We start from the raw sequence: 21296 nt of genomic DNA on the forward strand, positions 1-21296 counted from the left end.
TTTACCTACTTCAAAGACAGAAATGGGTATAAGTACTGGAACTTTGGCACCACATAGTTAGAACGCTTCCTTACCCAGGACATTCTGCCAGGAAGGAGAACTGGATGCTGTAGGGGAGACTGCCACTCTGCCTGTTGCTTTCCTGTGCTAGCCTGCTGCTTACAGCTTCTGTCCTGGGAGTAAAAGGACTGGACTTGGCTTTTTATATTGTGCTTTCCAAGGTTCTCCAAGGGCTTGAGTGAGCTTGCTTCCTGTAAAGAAGTCTCAGGGACATCAAAGACTTCACCTGCTTGTGCCTGGGCTCTCTTGCTGAGAGTCCTGACTTGCCAAGTGGTGCCAAATCCAGATCCTGGGCCCTTGGGAGTGAGTTCTGATGCAACAAGGAAGAAACTAGTACACTGATTTCCAGAACAACTTTGGAATCAGCACCACACTCTGACCCTGCACCACTGGATCCGTGGTCCCCGCTGAGTGCAACGACCACGACCTACAACACTTGGCTGATGCCACTGCATCGCCTCCAAAGTCGTGACACAGCATGAGTCCAGAGTGCAGTCTCACTGTCGTCCATTGCACCCAACTCTGTTTGAAGCAACTGTGGCCCGATGGTGTGATTGCGAAACCGCAAAGTCAACACCTCACATCTTGACCTGCTAGATTCATCGACCCCTCCTTGTTGTGAGAAACAAACATCTCACCACCGATTGCGCATCACCTCCATTGAAACCGTAAGTAACTAACGCCTCACCTCCACTGCCTAGCAATAAGGAACCAACACCACACTAGTTCCAGCGATACCTCACCTCCCGACTCTGTGCAATGTCTTTGTTTCCTCATTTTTTCCAATGTACTGTATCTAGGGTCTGTGCAACTCCATGACCGGCCCACATTCTCTCGTGATTGGCGTTGGACTTGAGAAAGGGAAATTTAGCCCCAGTTGGAGCTATTGTGTTTCTAAGCACTTTACTAAGATTTAATCTTTGAAAATGTGTATCTTTACTTGTGTATGTTGGATTTTTGTTATTTTTTTATTTTTTTTCACTCAGATAAATATTGTCTATTTTTCTAAAGTGGTGTGCAGTACTTTTGTGGTGTTTGCACTGTGTTACTGTGTGAGTACAAATACTTTACGCATTGACTCTGAGATAAGCCTGACTGCTCGTGCCAAGCTACCAAGGGGTTGAGCAGGGGTTGTATTAGCTGTGTGGCTCCCTTACCCTGATTAGAGTGAGGTTCCCTACTTGGACAGGGTGCAACCCACTCCCAACTAGTGACCCCATTTCTAACATTTACAGTCTTCACGAACACACTCTTCTTATCATCAAACATGCATAACAAAATACAAATCAAGTAACTTTTGTCTGCTCCACAAAATAATTGATAGCATTCAGTCACAGCAATCAAGCACTTCACACAAATCCTCAACCTGCAGGGTATTATTTAAATTGGTATGGATTCACCCTGCACATTACGATGCTCTATTCCAACCACACCTCACATTTGCACAACGATAAATGTCCCTGCCTCAATTATGCCGTTGACAACGTCCCACAACAAGCAATACCAAAATTAGCAGACAATTAAAATATAGTGTCTTCTAAACTTTTTTAATACTATCCCAGGATCTTAGATCACATCAGGCCCGATAACAACTTCAACTTCTTCGTACTAAATACCACACCCACACAACATTCAAAACATCTCCATAAAACACCATCCAAATTCCACAAAGTATCGCAAGCTAAGCATGAACCACTGCAACTCACGATTCTATTGATACTCACTCTTCCGCTGGTACATCTCTCTCCCAAATCTCCAGAACTCTGCTGATCTTCCAAATTCTGGACATGGGCACTAGGGACTAACTAATCTAGAATAGAGAGTTCTACCTCTCCTCAATTCAAAACCTAAACATCCTCAATCTGCTGCCTTCTGATGACACTTTGGGTCCATATTCTTAGTTTTCTTCTTCCAACAGACATTATTAGGAAGTTTGAGAGGTATAGGAGAGTTAAAATCAACCCTTCAATTCAATGGGTCACACATTAAAATCCAGGAGGTGATAGGTAAGGTTCAAAGGTTTATTACAAATTAAGGGGCAAACTGCTATAAATAAAACTCAAAAACATGCTGTATAAGTACAACATCACCAAAGGTGAAGTAAGGCGTTGAATGAACTTAAATCGAATAAGCATAAGGCATATGAAAATCTCAGTTGATGCAATACAAAAGGTGAGAAATGGAATTGTATGATCTGTACAATTGTGGACCTCTTGCCTAATCATTGGAAAATCTTAAATTAATCTAAGTACAGTAATCTAAACTAAACTAAAAAGGAAATCCTAATTGGGTCTTAGGAAGTATAAGAAAGTGTTAGCATAGCAGAATCCTCAGTAGAGGTTCTGATGGAGAGGTGATGTATAGCATAAAGCCACTCAGAAGGAATAAAGAGTTGCGAGGTCTGTACCCCTCCAAGTCTCAAGGAAATCTGCTCTTGTCTAACTTGGTGAATACCAATTAAATCTACAGAGCCTTTGAGAAAGCTACATCATCAACACCAGTAGTTTTCCATGATCCTTGTTCAGTTGAAATTGTCGACTCCTCTCATATTCTCATCCCCCGAATCAAACACCCGGACAACCTTGAATGTTTCCCAGTGTCTGGTACACAAACAGGAGTCTTTTCTTCTCAGTGCATTAGCGTTTCTTGTGCTTGCCAAAGTATCATTCCGTACCCCACTATCTTCAGCACACAATATGCATTTCATTAACTGTAGACTAACACAAAGCGACCTGCAAAGAAAGAATATTGCAACGCAAGCAAAACTCCATGCTGCAGGTTAAACACGAGAAAACAAATGTTTCAGGTCTTTCTTAATGCTAACTTAAAAAGACATTAAATGCACATTCAAAGTACATGACTTTAAGTGCATATTGGAACTATAAATGGAGACAAGAATTATAAATGAAACGTGATTATGAGCAGTTCAACATAGTAATATAAATCAAAATACATGGATATGAATGTGCATGAGTACTACAATTCAACATGTTAAAGTCAAACAGAACACAAATATGCATGAACTTCTAACCTTCTACAGAGAAAGCACTTTCAGAAATATGATTTGGATGCTCCACTTTACATTAGTAATGTTAAGACACACGATATATGTAGTATTGATTACATTATTATGTCACTTCTGTAACGCACGATGATGCAAGCAAAATTATGCATCACCAGGTCTGTACCCCTCAAAGTCTGAGAAAAGTCTATCTCCACTTCTAACAGCATAAGCATTAATTAAAACAAACAGAATCTCCAATGTGAAAGTTTTCTGTCTCTTGCCCTCCAAGGACAAATTGGCTTCGGATCCATCATCTACATTTTCAACACCACCTGAATTTGTCTTCACACAACAGAATTCGGACAGTTACTACTATCTTGGACATCCTACGTTCCTGGTACACGATGAATAAGAGGCTTCACCTGCTCATTAAATCTTAAAGTCTCTTGCCAAGATTTATTCTTTCAGACCTTACTATCATCAAAACTAATACATGAGACAATAATCCTTTTCACTAGCTAATGAAGCCTTGAAATGCACCTGCAAAGAAAAAGAACACAATCCAGACAAAACACATTTTAGAATTAAGGCCGTCAGTAAAATTCCGTTACCCTGACTTTAACTAAACAATTGATGTGCATTTCGAATACATGGTTATACATGCACACTTTAACGTTCAAATTAACATGAACGTGAAGAAGGATATATTTTACTGCAATAGGTGCAACATAAAGAATAAATGTAAAAACATGAATAATGATATATATAAGAACTTATATAAACATTAATATGCACCTTTACAAAGCTTCAATTTTTCAGTGATTATATTGCATTATTGCGTTTTAACATTTGTCTGTGTAAATAAAATTAAGGCACATAGTAAATAATGTCAAGTGTAAATGTGTAATTTGCGCAGTGATGACATCTAAAGGATGGAGTCTAAATTGTGCTTCTCCAGGCTTGATTGGCATCCATGAACATAGATGTAGCAACTCTGTCCCCATCTACTTTGGGGGTGGGTGTCATTCTATAATAGATTATATTTTGTTTACTCAGGGCTTCTCAAGTTACTTATTGTCATGTGATACTTAAAAAAACTCTTAGCGACCACAACCCTCTCACAGCCACGTTTTCCTTCCCATGCCTAATCTTTGCTGCCCACAGAAGGCTACTCACTCATTTGCCTGGAAACTGGTTTCCCCTTGCAGTTTGTTGAAACCTCTAGTTTGCAGGCACAAAGATAGTTTCAACTTATGGTTGTCTGAATTGGGTTTAGCGGCTTCAATAGTATCAGCTTCGTTGATCTGGGGCGAGTTATCAGTTCTCTGCTACTCAAACCGATGCACAAGACCACAAATCCATCTTACAGGTATTTTAATGTTGCTTGCTCTGGTGCATGGAGGCACCTGTGGGCTGCCTTGAAATGCAAGCCTAGGGCTGTAGGTGAGATAATGTTATTTTGTGCTGTGCGTGAAGAAGCTACAAATAAAAAAGGGAAAATTAAATTTTAAAGCAGAAATTAGTTGAACTGAGGCAAATGTACGAAACTAAAAACATGAAAGTCAGTCTGGAGCTCAGTCTGGAGCTCAGTCAGGGCCCTTAGAGCCAGGAGAAGTAACTTACCTAGTCTTAGCTTGCACAAAACATTTGATCAGCGGGTTAATCATTTTGCAAATATCAGTGTTTTAACTCTGGTTCAAAAGTCTTCCTGATGGATTCTCTGCATTCCCACCCTGGTAAAGGGCTAGTAACTGAACTCTGGGGGTCATTTTGACCTCAGCGGTCTTTTTCCAAGACCGCCGAGGGACCGCCGTGCGGAAGACCGCCAGTAGTGGCGGTTTGCCGCTCGGCTTATTATGACTGTTGGCTACTCTCCGTCCTTTTACGGACGGAGAGCCGCCAACAGCCATACTGGCGGGAGGCGGGGAAGTGGAGGTTGCTCCACCTCCACCTCCACGCCAACAGAACAACGCCCAGCGAATCACGTCCTGTGATTCACCGTGGCGGTGTTCTGTTGGCGGTGTGGTGTCGGCGGAGCTGCCCCCATGGCTCCCGTCCCCTCCCAGAGGATCGTCGGACCAGGTAAGTCGATCGTCCGTGAGGGGAGGGGGGGTGGGGGGTTTTGTGTGTTGTGTGGGTGCATGGGGGTGTGCGTCTGTGTATGTAGAGGGGGTGTGTGAGTGCGTGTATGCTTGCGGGGGTGTTGTGTGCATTGGAATGAGTGCGTGTATGTCTGTGGGTATGTCTGTATGGATATGTGCGTGTATGTTTGTATGTGGGTGTGCGTGTCTGCCTGTGTGTGTGTATGTAGGCATGTATGTTGGCGTGTGTGCGTGTGAGTGTGTAGGTGGTGCCTGCGTGCGTGTCGTGTGGGTATGGGTGATGTGATGTTGGGGGTCGGAGTGGGGAGGGGGGCCCTGCCACCTTTGGGGGGTGGCAGGGGTGGTGGGGGGGTAGGGGAGGGAGTCGGGGTGGGGGTGAGGGGTGGGGGAGACCCCTATCAGTGGCAGGGAAGGAATTCCCTGGCACTGATAGTGCTTACCGACATAGATTTCATGGTGGTTCAAACCGCTCGAAATCCACGGCGGTAAGCCGGGTCAAAATACTGCCGGCGGTACAGTGGCGGCCGCTGGGCTGGAGACCCAGGTCTCCAGCCCGGCGGGCGGAACGGAGAACCGGCGGATGACCATGGCGGTAACCGCCATGGTCATAATTCCATGCAGTAAGACCGCCAGCCTGTTGGCGGTCTTACCGCCGGTTCTCCACCTTCCACCAGGGTCGTAATGACCCCCTCTGTGAGGTTATTAGTACCATTCAAGAGAACTCCTTTGGTAAGACACCTGGCCAAATGGGGTCCCCATAAAGCCTTACAATTGTAGCATTGAACTTTGGGTCCTTTTTCTAACCAACTTTGATAATTGTGTCCATCTTCAAAAGGGGACTAGAGATCAACCATGTTGCTATAGACCAATAATTCTTATAGATTAATTTGTTAAAATACTTGGCAGAATCATTTATGACAGGATTAACGAATGGCTGGAGGGGAATGCCATCATCAATCCCTGCCAATATGGGTTCAGTTTGGGTTTTAGTTACTTTGTAGCAATGCCTCAATCTCCATCTGAGTTTGGGTAAGTATACACTAGCAAAGCATAGCCCCTTGCATCTGGCATTCATGGACGTGTCTTTCTCTTCTGACCAAGTAAATCGATTTAAGCTGTGGTGTACCCTTATTGATCTGGGACTTGATGTTAGTGGGGTATCTTGATTAGAATGTTAGGAACTGGAGAGATGCCACCCTTAGTTACACGTTCTAGTTAGGAATGTTGATTCTAACAGCTGTCAGTTGCTGCCCTGGTGTGTCAGCACTGACTCGTATGATCCTTTCTTTAATAAACAAGTAAATGGAAGAAGTTTATTGTGCATTACTCAGGAGCTGTGACATCCTTTTGGCGATGAGCGAGTGGGTCACTGGCACAAAGCAAAATATTTCTGAGATCGCAGTCCTGACTATGTCGCAAGGACACACTATGTTGTCGGATATTGATGTATTGTCTCTTTGGAGGAATTAAGTTACAGACACTGGTGAGTCTCAAGGTAGAGACCATTAACATTTTATTTGGGAGAAATCATGGACTTATCATGATATGCGATCTTTTGTTATAGTGAGCAGCAAAAGTCATCTGAAACACAATGTTTCTTACGTTTGACGCATCCAATATGGCGGCCATATTAAGACTCCTGGTAAATACAACATAATGCGATGTTTTGTTATGGTGAACTGCAAGTCTCATCCTAGATGCAACATTTATTATCTTTGATGCATTAAATGTGGTGTAATCTTAAGACTCTTGGTAAATACAACTTAATCCACACAACAGTAGTTATTGGTCTAGAGTACAGCCACAAAAAATAACTGTGGCTTGATATCGATGGGAAGCTACAAGGGAAAATAAGGTATTTTCTTCTGTGATCTGCACAGCAGGTTTCAATCAATACAATAAATTTTTGTAAAGTGTGGCTACTCACACGTGAGTGTCTCAAGATGCTGGGGGGTAAGGGGAGGGACTCATCCGAAGAGCCACTCTTGAGGTTCTTCCTGAAGATGGTGAGCGGTGGGCTTAGTCTGAGGTGCAGGGGGAGGTTGTTCCATCTCTTTGCTGTGATGTAGGTGAAGGATCATCCCCGGCGGTGGTTTTACGAATGTGAGGGATGGTGGCCAGGGCCAGCTGGATGGAGCAGAGAGATCTGGCGGGGGTGTGGAAGGAGGCGCTGTGGTTCTGGTAAGCTGGTCCTGCATATTGCATGGCCTTGTACGTGTGGGTGAGTAGCTTGCAGGTGATTTGTTTCTCGACCGGGAGCCAGTGGAGGGTCCTCAGGTGTTGGGAGATATGTTTTTGGCGTGGGAGGTCCAGGATGAGTCTGGCGGTGGCGTTCTGGATGAGTTGTAGTTTTTTGATGTTCCTAGTCGAGGTGCCAGCATAGAGGGCGTTGCCATAGTCAAGCTTGCTTGTGACTAAGTCATGGGTGACTATCCTGCAGCAGTCTGCTGGGATCCATCTGAAGATCTTCTGAATTTTGTGGAGTATGTGCCAGCAGGAGGAGGCAACTGAGTTTACCTGTGGGGTCATGGATAGGGAGGAGTCGAGGATGATCCCTAGGATGCGGGCGAGCTCAGTCAGTGCAGGGGGGGGGGCAGTAGGAGTCAACCCAAGCTGAGGTGGCCTTTCCGAAGATGATGAGCTCAGTCTTGTCGAAGTTGAGCTTGAGGCAGCTTTCTCTCACCTTTACAATATAGAGTGAGATTAATAATGTTTTCTGTATGTATTTCAATATGCTTATAACATGTCAATGTTTCTGAGTATTTTTTTTAATCTCCACATCCCTATGTATTTTAAGTTTTGTATAGATGTATATGAGCTAATATGCATACTTATTTATTTACTTATGCTAAGATTCTGTATAGTTATGTACTTATGTTTTATTTATAAAAAGGGAAACCCATGTAGTATATTGATTAGACTGTTAGGAACTGGAGTGAGGCCACCCTTAGTTCCAAGTTCTAGTTAGGAACGTCGATTATGACAGTTAGCCTTCAGTTGCTGCCTAGGTGTGCCAGCGTTGACTCGTTGTACGATCTTATCTTTAATAAACAAGTAAAAGCAAGAAGTTTACCGTGTATTACTCAGGAACTTTGACAGTTACCTTGGTGCATTTTTTAGCAGATTTGCGTAAGGACTTCGAAAACAGTGTGCACTTTGGCCCTGATGGAGAGTACTCAGCTCCCTTTTAAACTAGAGCATGTACGTGTACGTTGTCTTGGCCCCTATATTGTTTCTCAAACATATACATAAAGTGAACAAAAATGTAGTGCAGTGTGGTTTGGATGTGCCTGTTATGAAGTCCTATTCTGTCCTAGCTTTATTATATGTGGCAACGCCATTTTATTGGCTTGTACTCAAAAGAGCCTAGTGCTACTTGTGAGTGCTTTTTCGGCTCTTATTTCAAACCTCAATCTGGAAACTAATTTCAGTAAGTTTGAAAAGATGGTCCCCTGGGTCTCGTAGCCTTAAATTAAGAACATTTTCCATTAATGACAATTCACAATTCCTCTATGTAGGGATTGCCTTCAATTCATTGAACTCATGGAGCCATCCTTTTACTATCAGGTGCCAGAAGTTATGACAGTCTGTGAGCAATATATTTAATCTACCTTTTTTGATTGTAAGTAAGCCTCTTGCCCTCTGTTGGGAATTTATTAAAAAAAACAATGCATACACATCGCAGTTTATGATGCTAATGTTTGTGATATACCGTTATGCGCCTTTTACAGGTTGAAGAGAATTATGTTGCAATCTTTTATCCCCCCCCCTTGCCCTAGTTTTATTTGCCATGAGGAATTGTTTTTTTTCTTATATTAAGGATTCAATCCAATTTCTTCCACTGATGCTCTGGCTTTCTATATAGTCCAACCAACACATACATTTTAACCAGTCCATTATCACTGACTGCCTTAGTTGGGGTAAGGGATCCTTGGATCTCTTATGTTAAGGCAGCTTTTGGCAATTTGGGAAGGTCCTACTTATTCACTAAACCCCCTGCCTTCTGTAAAAATGATAAATTGAGTTTGAAGCAGTTATTCCTGGATAAGACGTGCAAATAGGGAAAGGGCCGAATTGCTAAAAAACACTTTTAGGCAATATGTCATGTTACACACTACACCTGGTACTGAGCCTCACTTGCTCAAAACGTTGCGACACTGGGAAAAACGTCTTCTTACCCGCTTTAGAACTGGGTGTTTTGTTCCTAAATTTGCTTTCCATTGGAACAATATGATAGTGCAAATGTTTCTTTATATCCTTGTGATGGCCATTTAGTACATACTCTTTTGCAGTTTATGTTTTTCTGTAAATTGTATTCTGCTTTTTTAAAACATTTGACAGCTTTAGCTGAATCCGTATAATGTAAAATAATGCAGCCCAGCCAAAAACATTTTACAGGTGCAAAAAGAGAATAATGAGTGGTTCGATAATTGCTCATTTTTAAAATCAGTACTGAAATGCTGTAAAATTTGCTTTTTTAATGTTTTATTTATTGTATTTGTTCTGTTTAGTGCACTTTTATGAATATAACCCTTAGTGGAATAAAGTTGATTCTGATTCCGACACAGATGTTACTTAAGTGTGTGAACTCATAAATGCGGCCCTAACTGCATAATACCTATTTCAATGCAGTCTCACGAAGCAAATGGAAGTGTTCTCATTGGAGGGTACCAACGTCACTCAAAAATCTGTGGCAGTCCAGTCAGCAGAACTGTTGATGGATGAATCTAGAGGAGTTCTTTTCACTGCATTGAACGTGGGCGGTAAGATGTAGTGATACGTTTTTAAAGAAGTAGAATTTTTCATTTTTATAAATAATATAATTTCCTAGACCCTTAGTAACAACAACACAATTGTATTATATATGATTCACTTAAATAATTAGAAAACATCACAATCGCAGTACATTCATAAGTTGTACTAAAACATCAGTAAACATTTATTGAAGTGTGCATTTGTAAAATTAAGAGTTATATTGCATCCATTTTCAAAAATATTTAAAATGTGAATTGTAGTGGCTTTCCTGAATAATTAGTTGTAAAAAATGTTTTAATTTGACAAAAGCAGCTTTGCATGCTAAACCAAATTCCAAATGAACCTGAGATCTTTATGTGTATTATGGTAAATTAAAGACTTTCCTGTATACCTTACACATGAGCTGAGCTAAAACAAACACAAACTAAGCAGGAAAAGCATGCTGGGTGTGGCATAATATCAGCAGAAGTATGGCCTGGGTAGCTTTTAAAATTGCATCAACAGCAAAACTCTGTAGTTTTGAATTTATTCTACGTAATGCAAATATCACGGCAGATACGTAGTCCTTAATGTGAGATAGATAAACACATAACTGGTTTTAATAAGTGTAACTAAAAAGCAAGATTTTTTGCCGTTTTTAGCAACCAATTTATTAAGTTGGTTCTTTAAATGCAATTTATTTAGTGCTCGCTGAAATAAAATTTCAGTTTGATCTACCAAGTCACATGTGTAATTTAGTTTTTGAATCTTTAGTTGGCCAATCCTAGAGGGGATTGATCTGGCCCGAAAAAGTGCTTTGCTTATATCGGCTGTGCAAAGGCAGAATAGTAGAGGGGCCAGGACTCACTCTTGTTTGAGCCCTCTGTTTGTGTTCATACGATTTGTCACTCTGAAACCATTGCTGACCATTAATCTTACCCAAGTGCCACAGTATAAGCGGGTGATGGCCCTCAATAGGATAAAATAAATATATCCTAGTTGGTTAGCTTGGCCTGTAGTATTTGGCAATTACCCCATCAAATGCAGTAGTATACTCAACAAAGCATGCGTGCAAACGGAGAGGTTTATTATGGGAGAGTAGAATCGTGACCCATAAATGTCAGTGCAGTGCTGCAGTTGGACCTGAATCCTTTTTGGAAAAAGAGGATTATTTGTTTTTGCTACGCCTTTCTTTCTAAATCTCCTAAAAGGATCTTGGCATAGGCCCTGACCTCCACGTCTAAGAGCACAATTAACCAACATTGTCGGATCAGATATTTCGCTATACTAATACAGGAGTGCAGAATAGGCCCTCGCCTGGTTTCTGGCACCTGTCCCTGTTGAAAAGAAGCATGTGATAGTGGAAATAGCTAATTAGCCCAGTAATCTATACCAGATTTAAACAGAGAATCCAGAATGCTATTAGGGCCTGGCGCATCATTTGATTTACATTACTTTACTGCCAGGTTTGTGCTCTTAACAGTTAATATTAATTAAGGGCAACAAAGCCATTTGTATCAATAATTCAATAATGGTTGTGTGTGATATAAGAGTACAGTTGTATAACTTTATACCAATTGTAATTGGTACTGTAATAATAGGATTTAGTGTGTAATAAAACGTATTTATAGATTTTACCCAGACTAGCAGGACTGACCCTTGTCTTTTGACTCCAATATTGTTGTTATCCAAAACGATTGATAAGTTACCAACAATTGTCTTGATGTCACTGTCGTAAATGCTTATATATTAATAATCACTGTTGGTCAAAATATTATCTTTGCTCCTGCCACAGCAATTCGTGATAATTTCTAATCAAATATAATAGACTGGGTGTAATCTCTATACTGTTTTTTGGTGAAGTTTGGACGAGTGTTTTTACAATAGGGTAAACCAAGTTTTGTTTTGTGTGGCATATGTTTTTGGTAATGCGTTTTGCTTTCTATTACTACTCAAATTATGAATTAATGCTTTAGTGATTGGTAGCCGAAGTGCCAGGGAGTGAATGGGATCTGAAAAACTTTCTAGTAACTCACTGTTACATACAGAGTGCTGCAACTCTTCTAATATTTCTAGTTACTGAGAGCTCCATCTTAACTTTGTCTGTTCACCTAATTTTTCATGCTTCCTATCCGGTTAGTGCATTCAGCCAGTTCATACAGATAATCCTTAACCCTTCCCTGGCACGTCTGGCAAGCCGTCTATCACCCTGAAATGTGGTAGATAATGAAGCATTAGTTTTATCAAGGAGGTTGAGGATGAAGTCACCAGTTATTATAACTTTATAAATTAAATCCTCAATCGCTTCCCAGAAAGCCGTAATTTCCTTTTTTTATCGCCATTATGTACATTCAAATAAGCATTGATGATAAGGATAAAAGATCGTATTTCAAAAGTGGTAGTGATCTGAAAATACTTCCCGTAATGATGCTCAAGACTGTTTTAGAGGGATGGCCTTGATTTCCATTCCTATAGAGAGGTATATTGAGAGACCACTTGATGGTCTTCCAAACTTGTTGGCTTGAATTATAGGGATAAAAGCTTCCTGATATTCCGTGACTGGTAATGCAGAAATGTTCCAAGATTCCTGTAGGCATAAAAAGTCCCACTGGGAAAGAAAAGTCAATAATGTGGGCAGCAGCCAGTTCCAATCCTTTTAATTATCCATAACTCTTTATGGGAAGGAAATGTGCTACACTGTTTGCTGTTGTCCTTACATAATATGATGTAAAGTGAATATCTACAAATAAGAAAATGATCAGAGCGCCCACGTGCACTATTAAGAATTGTTTTGGGCGATATAGTAGGAACTGGATCAGGTGATACCACAAAAGTAGGTATTCCATCGAGCCTATTTACACTAATAATTGCGTTGCATACATCTACTTGGTGTCGAATTTTGTTGGGTGAGAGTAGAGGCTTAACACCAAAAATATGAACAAGAAATAGGTTGAAACAGAGTTGTTTATTGGCATCTTTATTGTTATTTCTGTTTCTTTATGATCTACCTGCCCTCTTTCTTCAGGTATGAAACTACCTGCCCAAACTTTTTTCTAAACCTCTCCACATATTAACAAACACTGATAACATGGTTATCTTTTATTTAATCCTAGTTGGGCTGCAACACAATCTTGATACTCTAGATTTATATGCCAAGGATATTTGTTTGAAAGTTAATGTATCTAAAAGTAAAGTGGTTGCATTTAAGAGCAAAAAATACTGTAAACCTTTTGGATGGTACTGAGAGGTAGAGCGGCTTGCACAGGGATACCTACCTTAGTAGAGAGTTTTCTCACAATCTTATGAATAGATATCACTTCACACAAATAGGGAACAATGCACTAGCTCATGCTGGTGCCCTAAATACATTATTTTATTCTATGGGGATTGCCTGGTTGATGAAAGGTGATACCCTGAAACCAGTCCTAGGATGCTTGTTTCCAGTCCATGAAGGACCTGGCCTGGCAGCTCCCACTGGACTTTTCTCATGGGGAACAGGGTCAAGACTGATTTGCATATGGCTGGGTCCAAACTGGGGTGGCATGGTGAGCAAAATAATTAATGGATTAAACCCAGATCTGTGACTGGGGGTGAATGTTTGATTGATTCTGCATTCCGTCTCTCGTTTGTGTTTGTTTATTCCCATGCTTTGACAGCATAGATATCCCTGCCACGCAGTCAGGGAGATCTCTAAGTAAGGGGAGAGACTCTCAGAAAAGAAAACAAGGGACACAGCTTCTGCTGACCTGGTAGTCGGACAGCTGACTACCAAACTTTAAAGAATCTGGGTGAAAGCAGTGCTGTACTACCTTGCAAGGAAAAGCACCATCCATGCTGTGACAGAAGGTGCAGGACTGCATTCTACAGAGGACAGCCTGTCTGACAGAAGAATTTAATGAGGCTAAGTGACTGAAGACGTTTGGAAGTCGTTGTGAGGTCTGCATTGTCCCAGATCATGAGAACACCCAGCTGCTGTGCAGGAGTAAAAAACAACTATCAACACTGCTTTCAATGTCTTTCTCCTACAAAGCAGCCAGGGGAAAATTGCTCAGTGCATTGTCTCTGTGAACTCTCCTTTGTCCCGAAACTGCCGGGGCAGCATGGAAATGTGAACCTAGTTACCTTTATGTGATTTCAAGGAGCTTCTTTGTTTCCTTTGCTTGCCTGGAGATGAGGATGTGCTGATTCTTCAGCCACAAATCACGTTAAAATCCTCTGTGTGGCTGCAGAAATAGAGTTTGCAGTTTCCCACTGTGCCTCAATTGCTGTAGTCCAGGTCCCTACATCTATGAGAACCTCTAGTGTGGGAAACATCCAAATGCAACCAGCGATTTCTGAGAACGTTTTTTTTTTAAATAATCGCCCAAAGTGCTGGAAATGTTTGGACATTGGAATCGAAATCCTTCAGTAATCTGTGTGTTTGTTCTGAGGCACCAAATGTTGCACATCAGCCCTCTTACAACCCATTGTGTCTTATCGCCAACTTATTGCATCGATATAGACCTGTGTGGTTTTTGTGCACTGGCATAAAAACCCTGCAACTCTTTGAAAGTAGTGTGCAATCTCCAGCTAGTTAAAATACATGGATACGTTTCCCTCTGCACAGTAGCAACGTGACTAGGTGACCACTGAATTGTATCAAGTGAAGAACAGAGCCTAGTGCTTTTGGCTACGAGCCTGAAAATCTAACATTCAGCGCATAGGGGGTGTCATAAGGTTTAGATTCTAGATCTGTGGCTAGCAAGGAGCTACAGCAGCGGTTCACAAACATTTTAGAACTGCAACCTACTTTTTAGAACAACAAACCTTCACGACTCACCTACTTTTAATGGACATGAAGCAGGGCAATTTTTGAATGTAAATAAAGGATTGTGCGGTAACGCACTGTCCTATACAGTCAGCACAATTTTTTATTGAAATGGCCACTATATGTGTGAAGACAAACTATATAGCACACAAATTATAATGTGTGGAAATCGGGCTTCTATGAAAATGTATCACTTGTGCATCACCAAGTAAATGTTTGGATTTGTTTTCATCACACTTCATAATTACAAAAGTGCTTAATTTGTTCTTTCCTAAATGTTGGATGCACACAGTTCATTTACAGGTATTTACATTTTGTTGCGTATTACAAAAGAAAAGAAAAACACCATCCGATATTGTCACATAATTCACTTTAAAAACTCCTCTAACTTTGCTGTGAGAGAAAGAAAAGTAAACACCAATCCCCGTTTAAAAGGATAAAGTAGCCTGACATTTGTCCTCTGTCTTTGAATCACCAGCAAATGTGATAAGTTATTTAAAGGCATCTTTAATTATTGCTCCGATTTCAGAACCCACCAAAAACCAGCTTGCTAACCACGGTTTTGGAAACACTAGGCTCAAGAGTTAGGTATTTTGCAGCTCTTCATTTGGTGTGTAGCATTTAGGCCCTGATTTCAGAAAAGTTGTGCTGCACCCAGTGCAGCGCCACATTTCTTGCTCCCCTTAGCACCCCCCTAATTCCACCATGTGAGTGCCATATCTGAGATGCAGCGCACCATGGTGGTAGTTGGGAGAACTTGCGTCAAAATTTGAGGCTAGTTTGGAGCTTTGCAGGATTAGCGTAAAAAACGTTGCCAATAATCTTGCAAAGACCATTGAGGCCCATTGCAAGCAATGGCGTGCCTCCTTTTAACCTCCTTTTAACACCTGCTCTAAGCAGGTGTTAAAAGTGACAAAATAAATGACGCAAAAAAATCTTTTTGATTTCTTTCTGCCATTTTTTCAGACCACCAAACAGGGGAACGCCTCCTTTGCAAACAATATGCCAGGCACAGGCATAATGTAGCGCAGAGGGTTACAAAGTGGCGCAATGCATACATTGTGCCACTTTCTAAATATGGCATGGCGATTTTGGCCTCGTTGGGCCACAGCATAAAAAAAATGACACTAAAGTAGCCAAGGGGTTATTAAATCAGCCCCTTAGTGTAATGTGTAATATAATACATTCCTTCAATGGCTGAACGGTAGACTTATTGGGTGATAGTATCTAGCCCACACTTCCTTATTGAGTGCATCTAGGACTACTATGCCACATTATCTTTGAGAGTCAAAAGTTAAAGTGAAGTTCTTCTTAATTCAATTTGTAGTCCAAAAGTACAATGGCTCCAAAATACCAGTGAGACTAACAATTCCATTTGTCAAACTGGAGTCCAGTTACCTTCTCACTGCCCACGGACCTCAGGAACTATGTTTCACACATGTCATATTGAGAATGGGAATGATAAAGTGGCTATTCCCTATGAGGATTTGATTCTGAATGGAATTAGCTCTTCTGGGTAGGTCAAGGAAACAGAGACATGGGGTCATCTCAACTGTTGTAACTATTTTGTTTATAACCAACAAAGTTATGAATTGTTTTATTTGCTGCAAACAAAAAAATGATTTACATTCCTTTTTTGAGAATTTTTTTATCATTAATTTGTGTTTAGAATATAATGACACGTTTGTGTCCAACAGCATTATTGTGGATAACAATGTGAAGCAGTTCACGGTCAACCCAAATGCTGAAATTCAACTATTTGTTAATGCTACAGGAAGTACAAGTAAGTGCATGTTTCTATTTAATCTGAATAACGGACACCATGCAGCATGTACAGTTTTTCTGTTATCAATGAGATACTTAGGTAGAATTATTTGCAAAGCCTGCATTACATTACATCATTACATAGCATTATTATATTTTATTGATATGAGTGAACCATGTGTGAGTCAATGAGAAATATTTGGAGCAGCTTCTTAATTAATTCAAGACTTCCATAGGATGATACAACTTAGTGACGTAAACATATTTTACAAACAATACCGTGAATCTTTAAAAAAAAAGATTCCCTAAAATGAACTTAGTGATCATATTAAAAACTACTTCAAATTTGTGATGAGGATTATTAGGATACCTAAAATTGTAGTATTATTATTATTATCTTGGTCAATTCATTCACTATCACTAAATAAGCTTATTTTCTCAGTTATATGGATTTAATCGTAGAGCAGCTCAAAGACATTCATATAAATCTGGATCAGTGCTATTAGATGATGATCTCACTTGTTCAGCTCAGTACCATCTCCATGTCACTTTATAATGTCACCTTTTACATGTTAGGATCTCAGATTAATAAACTCAGGATCTCAACAGAATCTATCAATGATTCTCCAGAGATCACCAACTGCATTGCTTGAGAAACTAGATTATGAGCCTGATTTAGAGGTTGGCGGATGGGTTACTCTGTCACAAACATGATGGATATCCCGTCTGCCTTATTACACGCGCATTATATTCTGTGGCACTTGTAATGAGGCAGATGGGATATCTGTCCTGTTTGTGACAGAGTACCCATCCTCCAAACTCTAAATCTGGCACTATATCTTTTCTGGGACACACCAACTATCAGCCTAATATCACAACTAATTGCTCAGTGTTACCTCATGATTGTGTACCTCTTACTTGTGAAGTCTGTTCACAGGGGCAGGTCTTGAATTTCCACCCTATGATCTGCAACATTCTAAGTTTCTCAACTGCAGTAAATGCTGAATGACAGAAACTTATCTTAGTGAGATACAGAGGATAAAGTGAAGGCCAAACCTTTAACTACATTCACTAGTTAGACTTCTTTAAGGTGCTGTCAAGACTTGGCTGGCTAAGCACAGGAGGCATAAACAGATGTTAACCCCCACCGAGCCTGAAAGAGGATTCATAAGCAGGGTCATTCTTGGAGATAGAGAGGTTTTATTCAACTGAACTACATGAAAGCTGCTGAAGCTCCAGCAAAATGTCTGACAAAAAATTCTCCAAGGATATGTAATTGTACCATTGACCAGCTATGGCAATGTATTCAGCAGTTTAATTTGCAGGCATGACAAACAGATCGGCATTCATTATTCGTGTAACATCTACTTCCTGATACAGTAATTACATTTGATATACAGTGTGCTCTTCCCTATGCATGCTTGATAGATACACATCGTTGCTAAAATCCTATCTAAAGACATTCCGTTCTTCAAAATCATTCTGCCCATCGTAATAATGTTTTCCATAATAATTGATAAAACAGCTTTGGTATCATTAGCCAACCTCCTATATCTTTCATTTGGCATTAGAAATGGGTGTTCCTCAGTTGTTTAGTCTGATATACACAAGTGGATACTAAAGCTAGATAAGAGCAGCCATCCCACCAAGTTGGTAAGCAGAATTAAGCTTTCTTTCCACAAACATGATGCATATTCCATCAACTCTTTACCTCATTGTAGCACATGATTTGCCATGACGTTTGAAATATGAGGGCATTTACTTTCATCCACCTTTCAGTTTCCCTTGTGTGCTATGCAAAGGATCTCTGTCCTTTAATGCCAGACATTCAGTTGCATGAATTAATAATGAAGTGTTTCCCTTCAAATCCGGTTCGATATGGATCATTAATACCCTCTTTTGTATATGAAAGTAATGGCTAGAATTGTTTTCATATGCAGCTAAAAACATGTATTGCACATCTTTAGGCATTTTAAATTTAATTTCCTTTTTTTCTCATTTAACTTTTTAAATTCTTGGTCATATGTGAATTGTTTTGGGTATCTTTGTGTAAGTAAAGAAAGTTAAATGACACATAATGTAAAAGAAGGTGGTCTTTGTGCATATGCAACTCCTTCAGCCAAAGAGGCATGTATGTAAGCGCACTCCCAACAGGAAGAGATGTTCATAATCAAATTAATTCTGGATGAGTTGGACATATGTGTTTTCTCGATTCTCATTTTGGTGATGTGAACGCACTTCCATGTCATCATTTTCTTTCATCTTCTGAAACACCTCTTGGGTGGGGGACCTTTCATTTTTCATTGGATGGATCATTTCAATCAAAAACATCAGTATCAGTCTGATTGTGCAGGTGGCAAACGCAGTCCATATGATGATCACAACTATCTTCTGCTGCCTCTGGCTCTTTCAATACCCCTTTTGTTTTGGCTTCTTGTGATTCGCCCGTCTTCCTGGTATGTCAATTCTGGCAATGACCACTAACTGGGGTAGCTCACCTTTGAGTCACAGAGTCTTTGCTACCCTTCTCTGATGCTCTCACTTTTATAGTATGACATTTGGGTATCCAAGCTGGCAGTTTTTCGTTACCAGCTAAACCTGGTAGGGTGCCTTCCAGTGGGGCTAGAGACAGCTTGTCCATAACTGGTTCTTCACTAGGACCCAGTCTCTGTATTCTAGGACAGACAGCAGTGGAAGGTATTAGAGTTGCTTGTTGAAGCTGGTGAAACACAGAGCACACCACATCTGCCTTCTGCAATGATTCATGATCACATCATCAGTTACTGACACCAACACATTTGCAGGGTTGCCAGAAATCCTCAACGACCTCCCCGTTAGAATCTCATGAGGGGACAGATCGGTCTTTTGTTTGGTGTGCAACAGATACTCATTAGCTCCAGAGATAGGGGAGACGGCCATTTCAAAATGATGGACGTGCACAACTTCAACAGCTTATCATTTATGACACCACAAGCGCATTAAAGGGGAACGACTAATGAGTACCAGAGTCCCTTTCTCTACTTTGTTTTTTCTGACAAATCAAACACTGTAAGCAATAGTCTTGGGCACATTTTTGGAAGTGCTTGTTTCTCCATATTCTCTGAAAGCTACCTGTCATTGCACAATGGGTGGGCCCATGAAATAACTTCACCATCTGTAACAAAGAATTTGGCAACACAGCTCTTCTTCCTGGATTTACCCATACCCATTCTTTATTTTTCTTGAAACCCTTTCACTCCTATTCCTGCTTCTCTTGTCCTGCATCCTCCTGAATGTTGCTGACCTCTTCCATTATATGTGCAGGCACATTGGGGACTGCCACTTTTGCAATTAGAGCAACATACCTCACCAAGACATTTATTGGATTAAACCTGGCCACTGGACCTGCAAAGTTATTTCCTCTCAGCACTTCACCTGAACCTCCCTGTTGCGCTGCACATTTCACAACAGCTATCGGAGATGCAGAGTTCGCATCAGATCAAGCACTCAAGGCAATTTCATTTTGGAGTACCCACTGATGTTTTAACCCCCTCTGTGATGAAAGATGAACATAATTGTTCACCACCTCCAATCCCCAAAACGAGAATCAGTCGAAAAGAATTATCTTTTTTTAAATCTTTGGCTCAACAATATGCTCTTGTGAGAGCAGTCAGTTCTGCAACTGGTACTTACCATACATTTGATAAATAAGAAGCCTCCATTATTCTTCAGGTGGTGCACACAATATATGCATATGCAGACCTTAGATTTACTGCATTATCTTAGAAGCATGACCCTTCTATTAAAAACATAACACAATGTTTCAAGGGTTCATCTTTGATTTCTGGAAAGGGTTTTGTGCACAATTTTGTCACCTGTGCATAATCCTGATCTTCATCATATTGCTGGAAAGACAAAGGCAACAATGTTGCAACATTCATAACGCTGCGCCATGTTACAGATAAGGTGGTAAGCAACGTTATTTCATAACGTGGAATACAGGCATTTGTCAAATATTGTGTTTTACACTGCATTAACAGAGTGTGAATTTAAAGGGGTACATGTAATGGTATAGGATGCCCCAATGCAATATTAGCAGATTGTTCCATAGCCACTGACACAGCAGCAATGCCTCTCAAGCACCCTTTGAGAGCTGCTGCTACAGAATGGAAAGAAGCTGAAAAATATGCAACTTGGCGCAGTCTATCACCATTGCATTGTGTCAGCACTGACAGAGCACTCCTCCTTCTCAGTACAGTGCAGGAACATTATGTATCATAATCTGGCATACCCAGAGCTGGGAATAAGCACAAAGCATGTTTAAGCCCTAGGAATTACTTTTAGCAATCCTCTGACGAGGGCACTGGATTGGACACGTCTATTTATTGTTAGTCTCTAAAGGGATTGGGCTATGAGGGAAACATGTGGAGTCTACTGCGGCAGTACCCTACCATACCAAGGAATCCCCTCATGTATTTCTGTGTACGAGGTGGGACCACCTGTAACACACATCATCCTCTACTCAGACATCTTTCTTGTGCCTTTCGCTAATTTTTACGCAAAAGGATAAGTTTAGACTGACAATTTTGGAGTTTTTCTAGGGAGGCCTTATGTCCCTCGTGAGCCAAATGATTCACTAAAGTAATAGTGTCCCATTTACATGCCTCCCTCGTAGGTGAGGTGATCAACAAGTCATCAGTGTACTGAACCAACACAGATCCGTGAACAAAATACAAAGATAATAGATCCTTGTGAAAGGCATGAGAGAAAATAGATGGCAACTCCGTATACGCTTGTGAGATTCTCTGCCAGCAAAACACCATATATTTTGATGTAAAAGTGAATA

At 40.6% G+C, this 21296-nt stretch overlaps 1 protein-coding gene across 1 annotated transcript in view; it reads left to right on the forward strand.

Annotated features, from left to right (window-relative positions):
- ADGRG7 (adhesion G protein-coupled receptor G7) overlaps positions 1 to 21296 on the forward strand; it is a 1214738-nt gene that overhangs the window by 543094 nt on the left and 650348 nt on the right. The window contains exons 7-8 of the mRNA XM_069204827.1: positions 9799 to 9929; positions 16377 to 16490. Of these exons, the coding sequence (XP_069060928.1) occupies positions 9799 to 9929; positions 16377 to 16490 (245 nt within the window). The remainder of the gene's footprint in view (positions 1 to 9798; positions 9930 to 16376; positions 16491 to 21296) is intronic.

The sequence above is a fragment of the Pleurodeles waltl genome, chromosome 8, assembly GCF_031143425.1.
Source record: "Pleurodeles waltl isolate 20211129_DDA chromosome 8, aPleWal1.hap1.20221129, whole genome shotgun sequence".
Classification (NCBI taxonomy): domain Eukaryota; kingdom Metazoa; phylum Chordata; class Amphibia; order Caudata; family Salamandridae; genus Pleurodeles; species Pleurodeles waltl.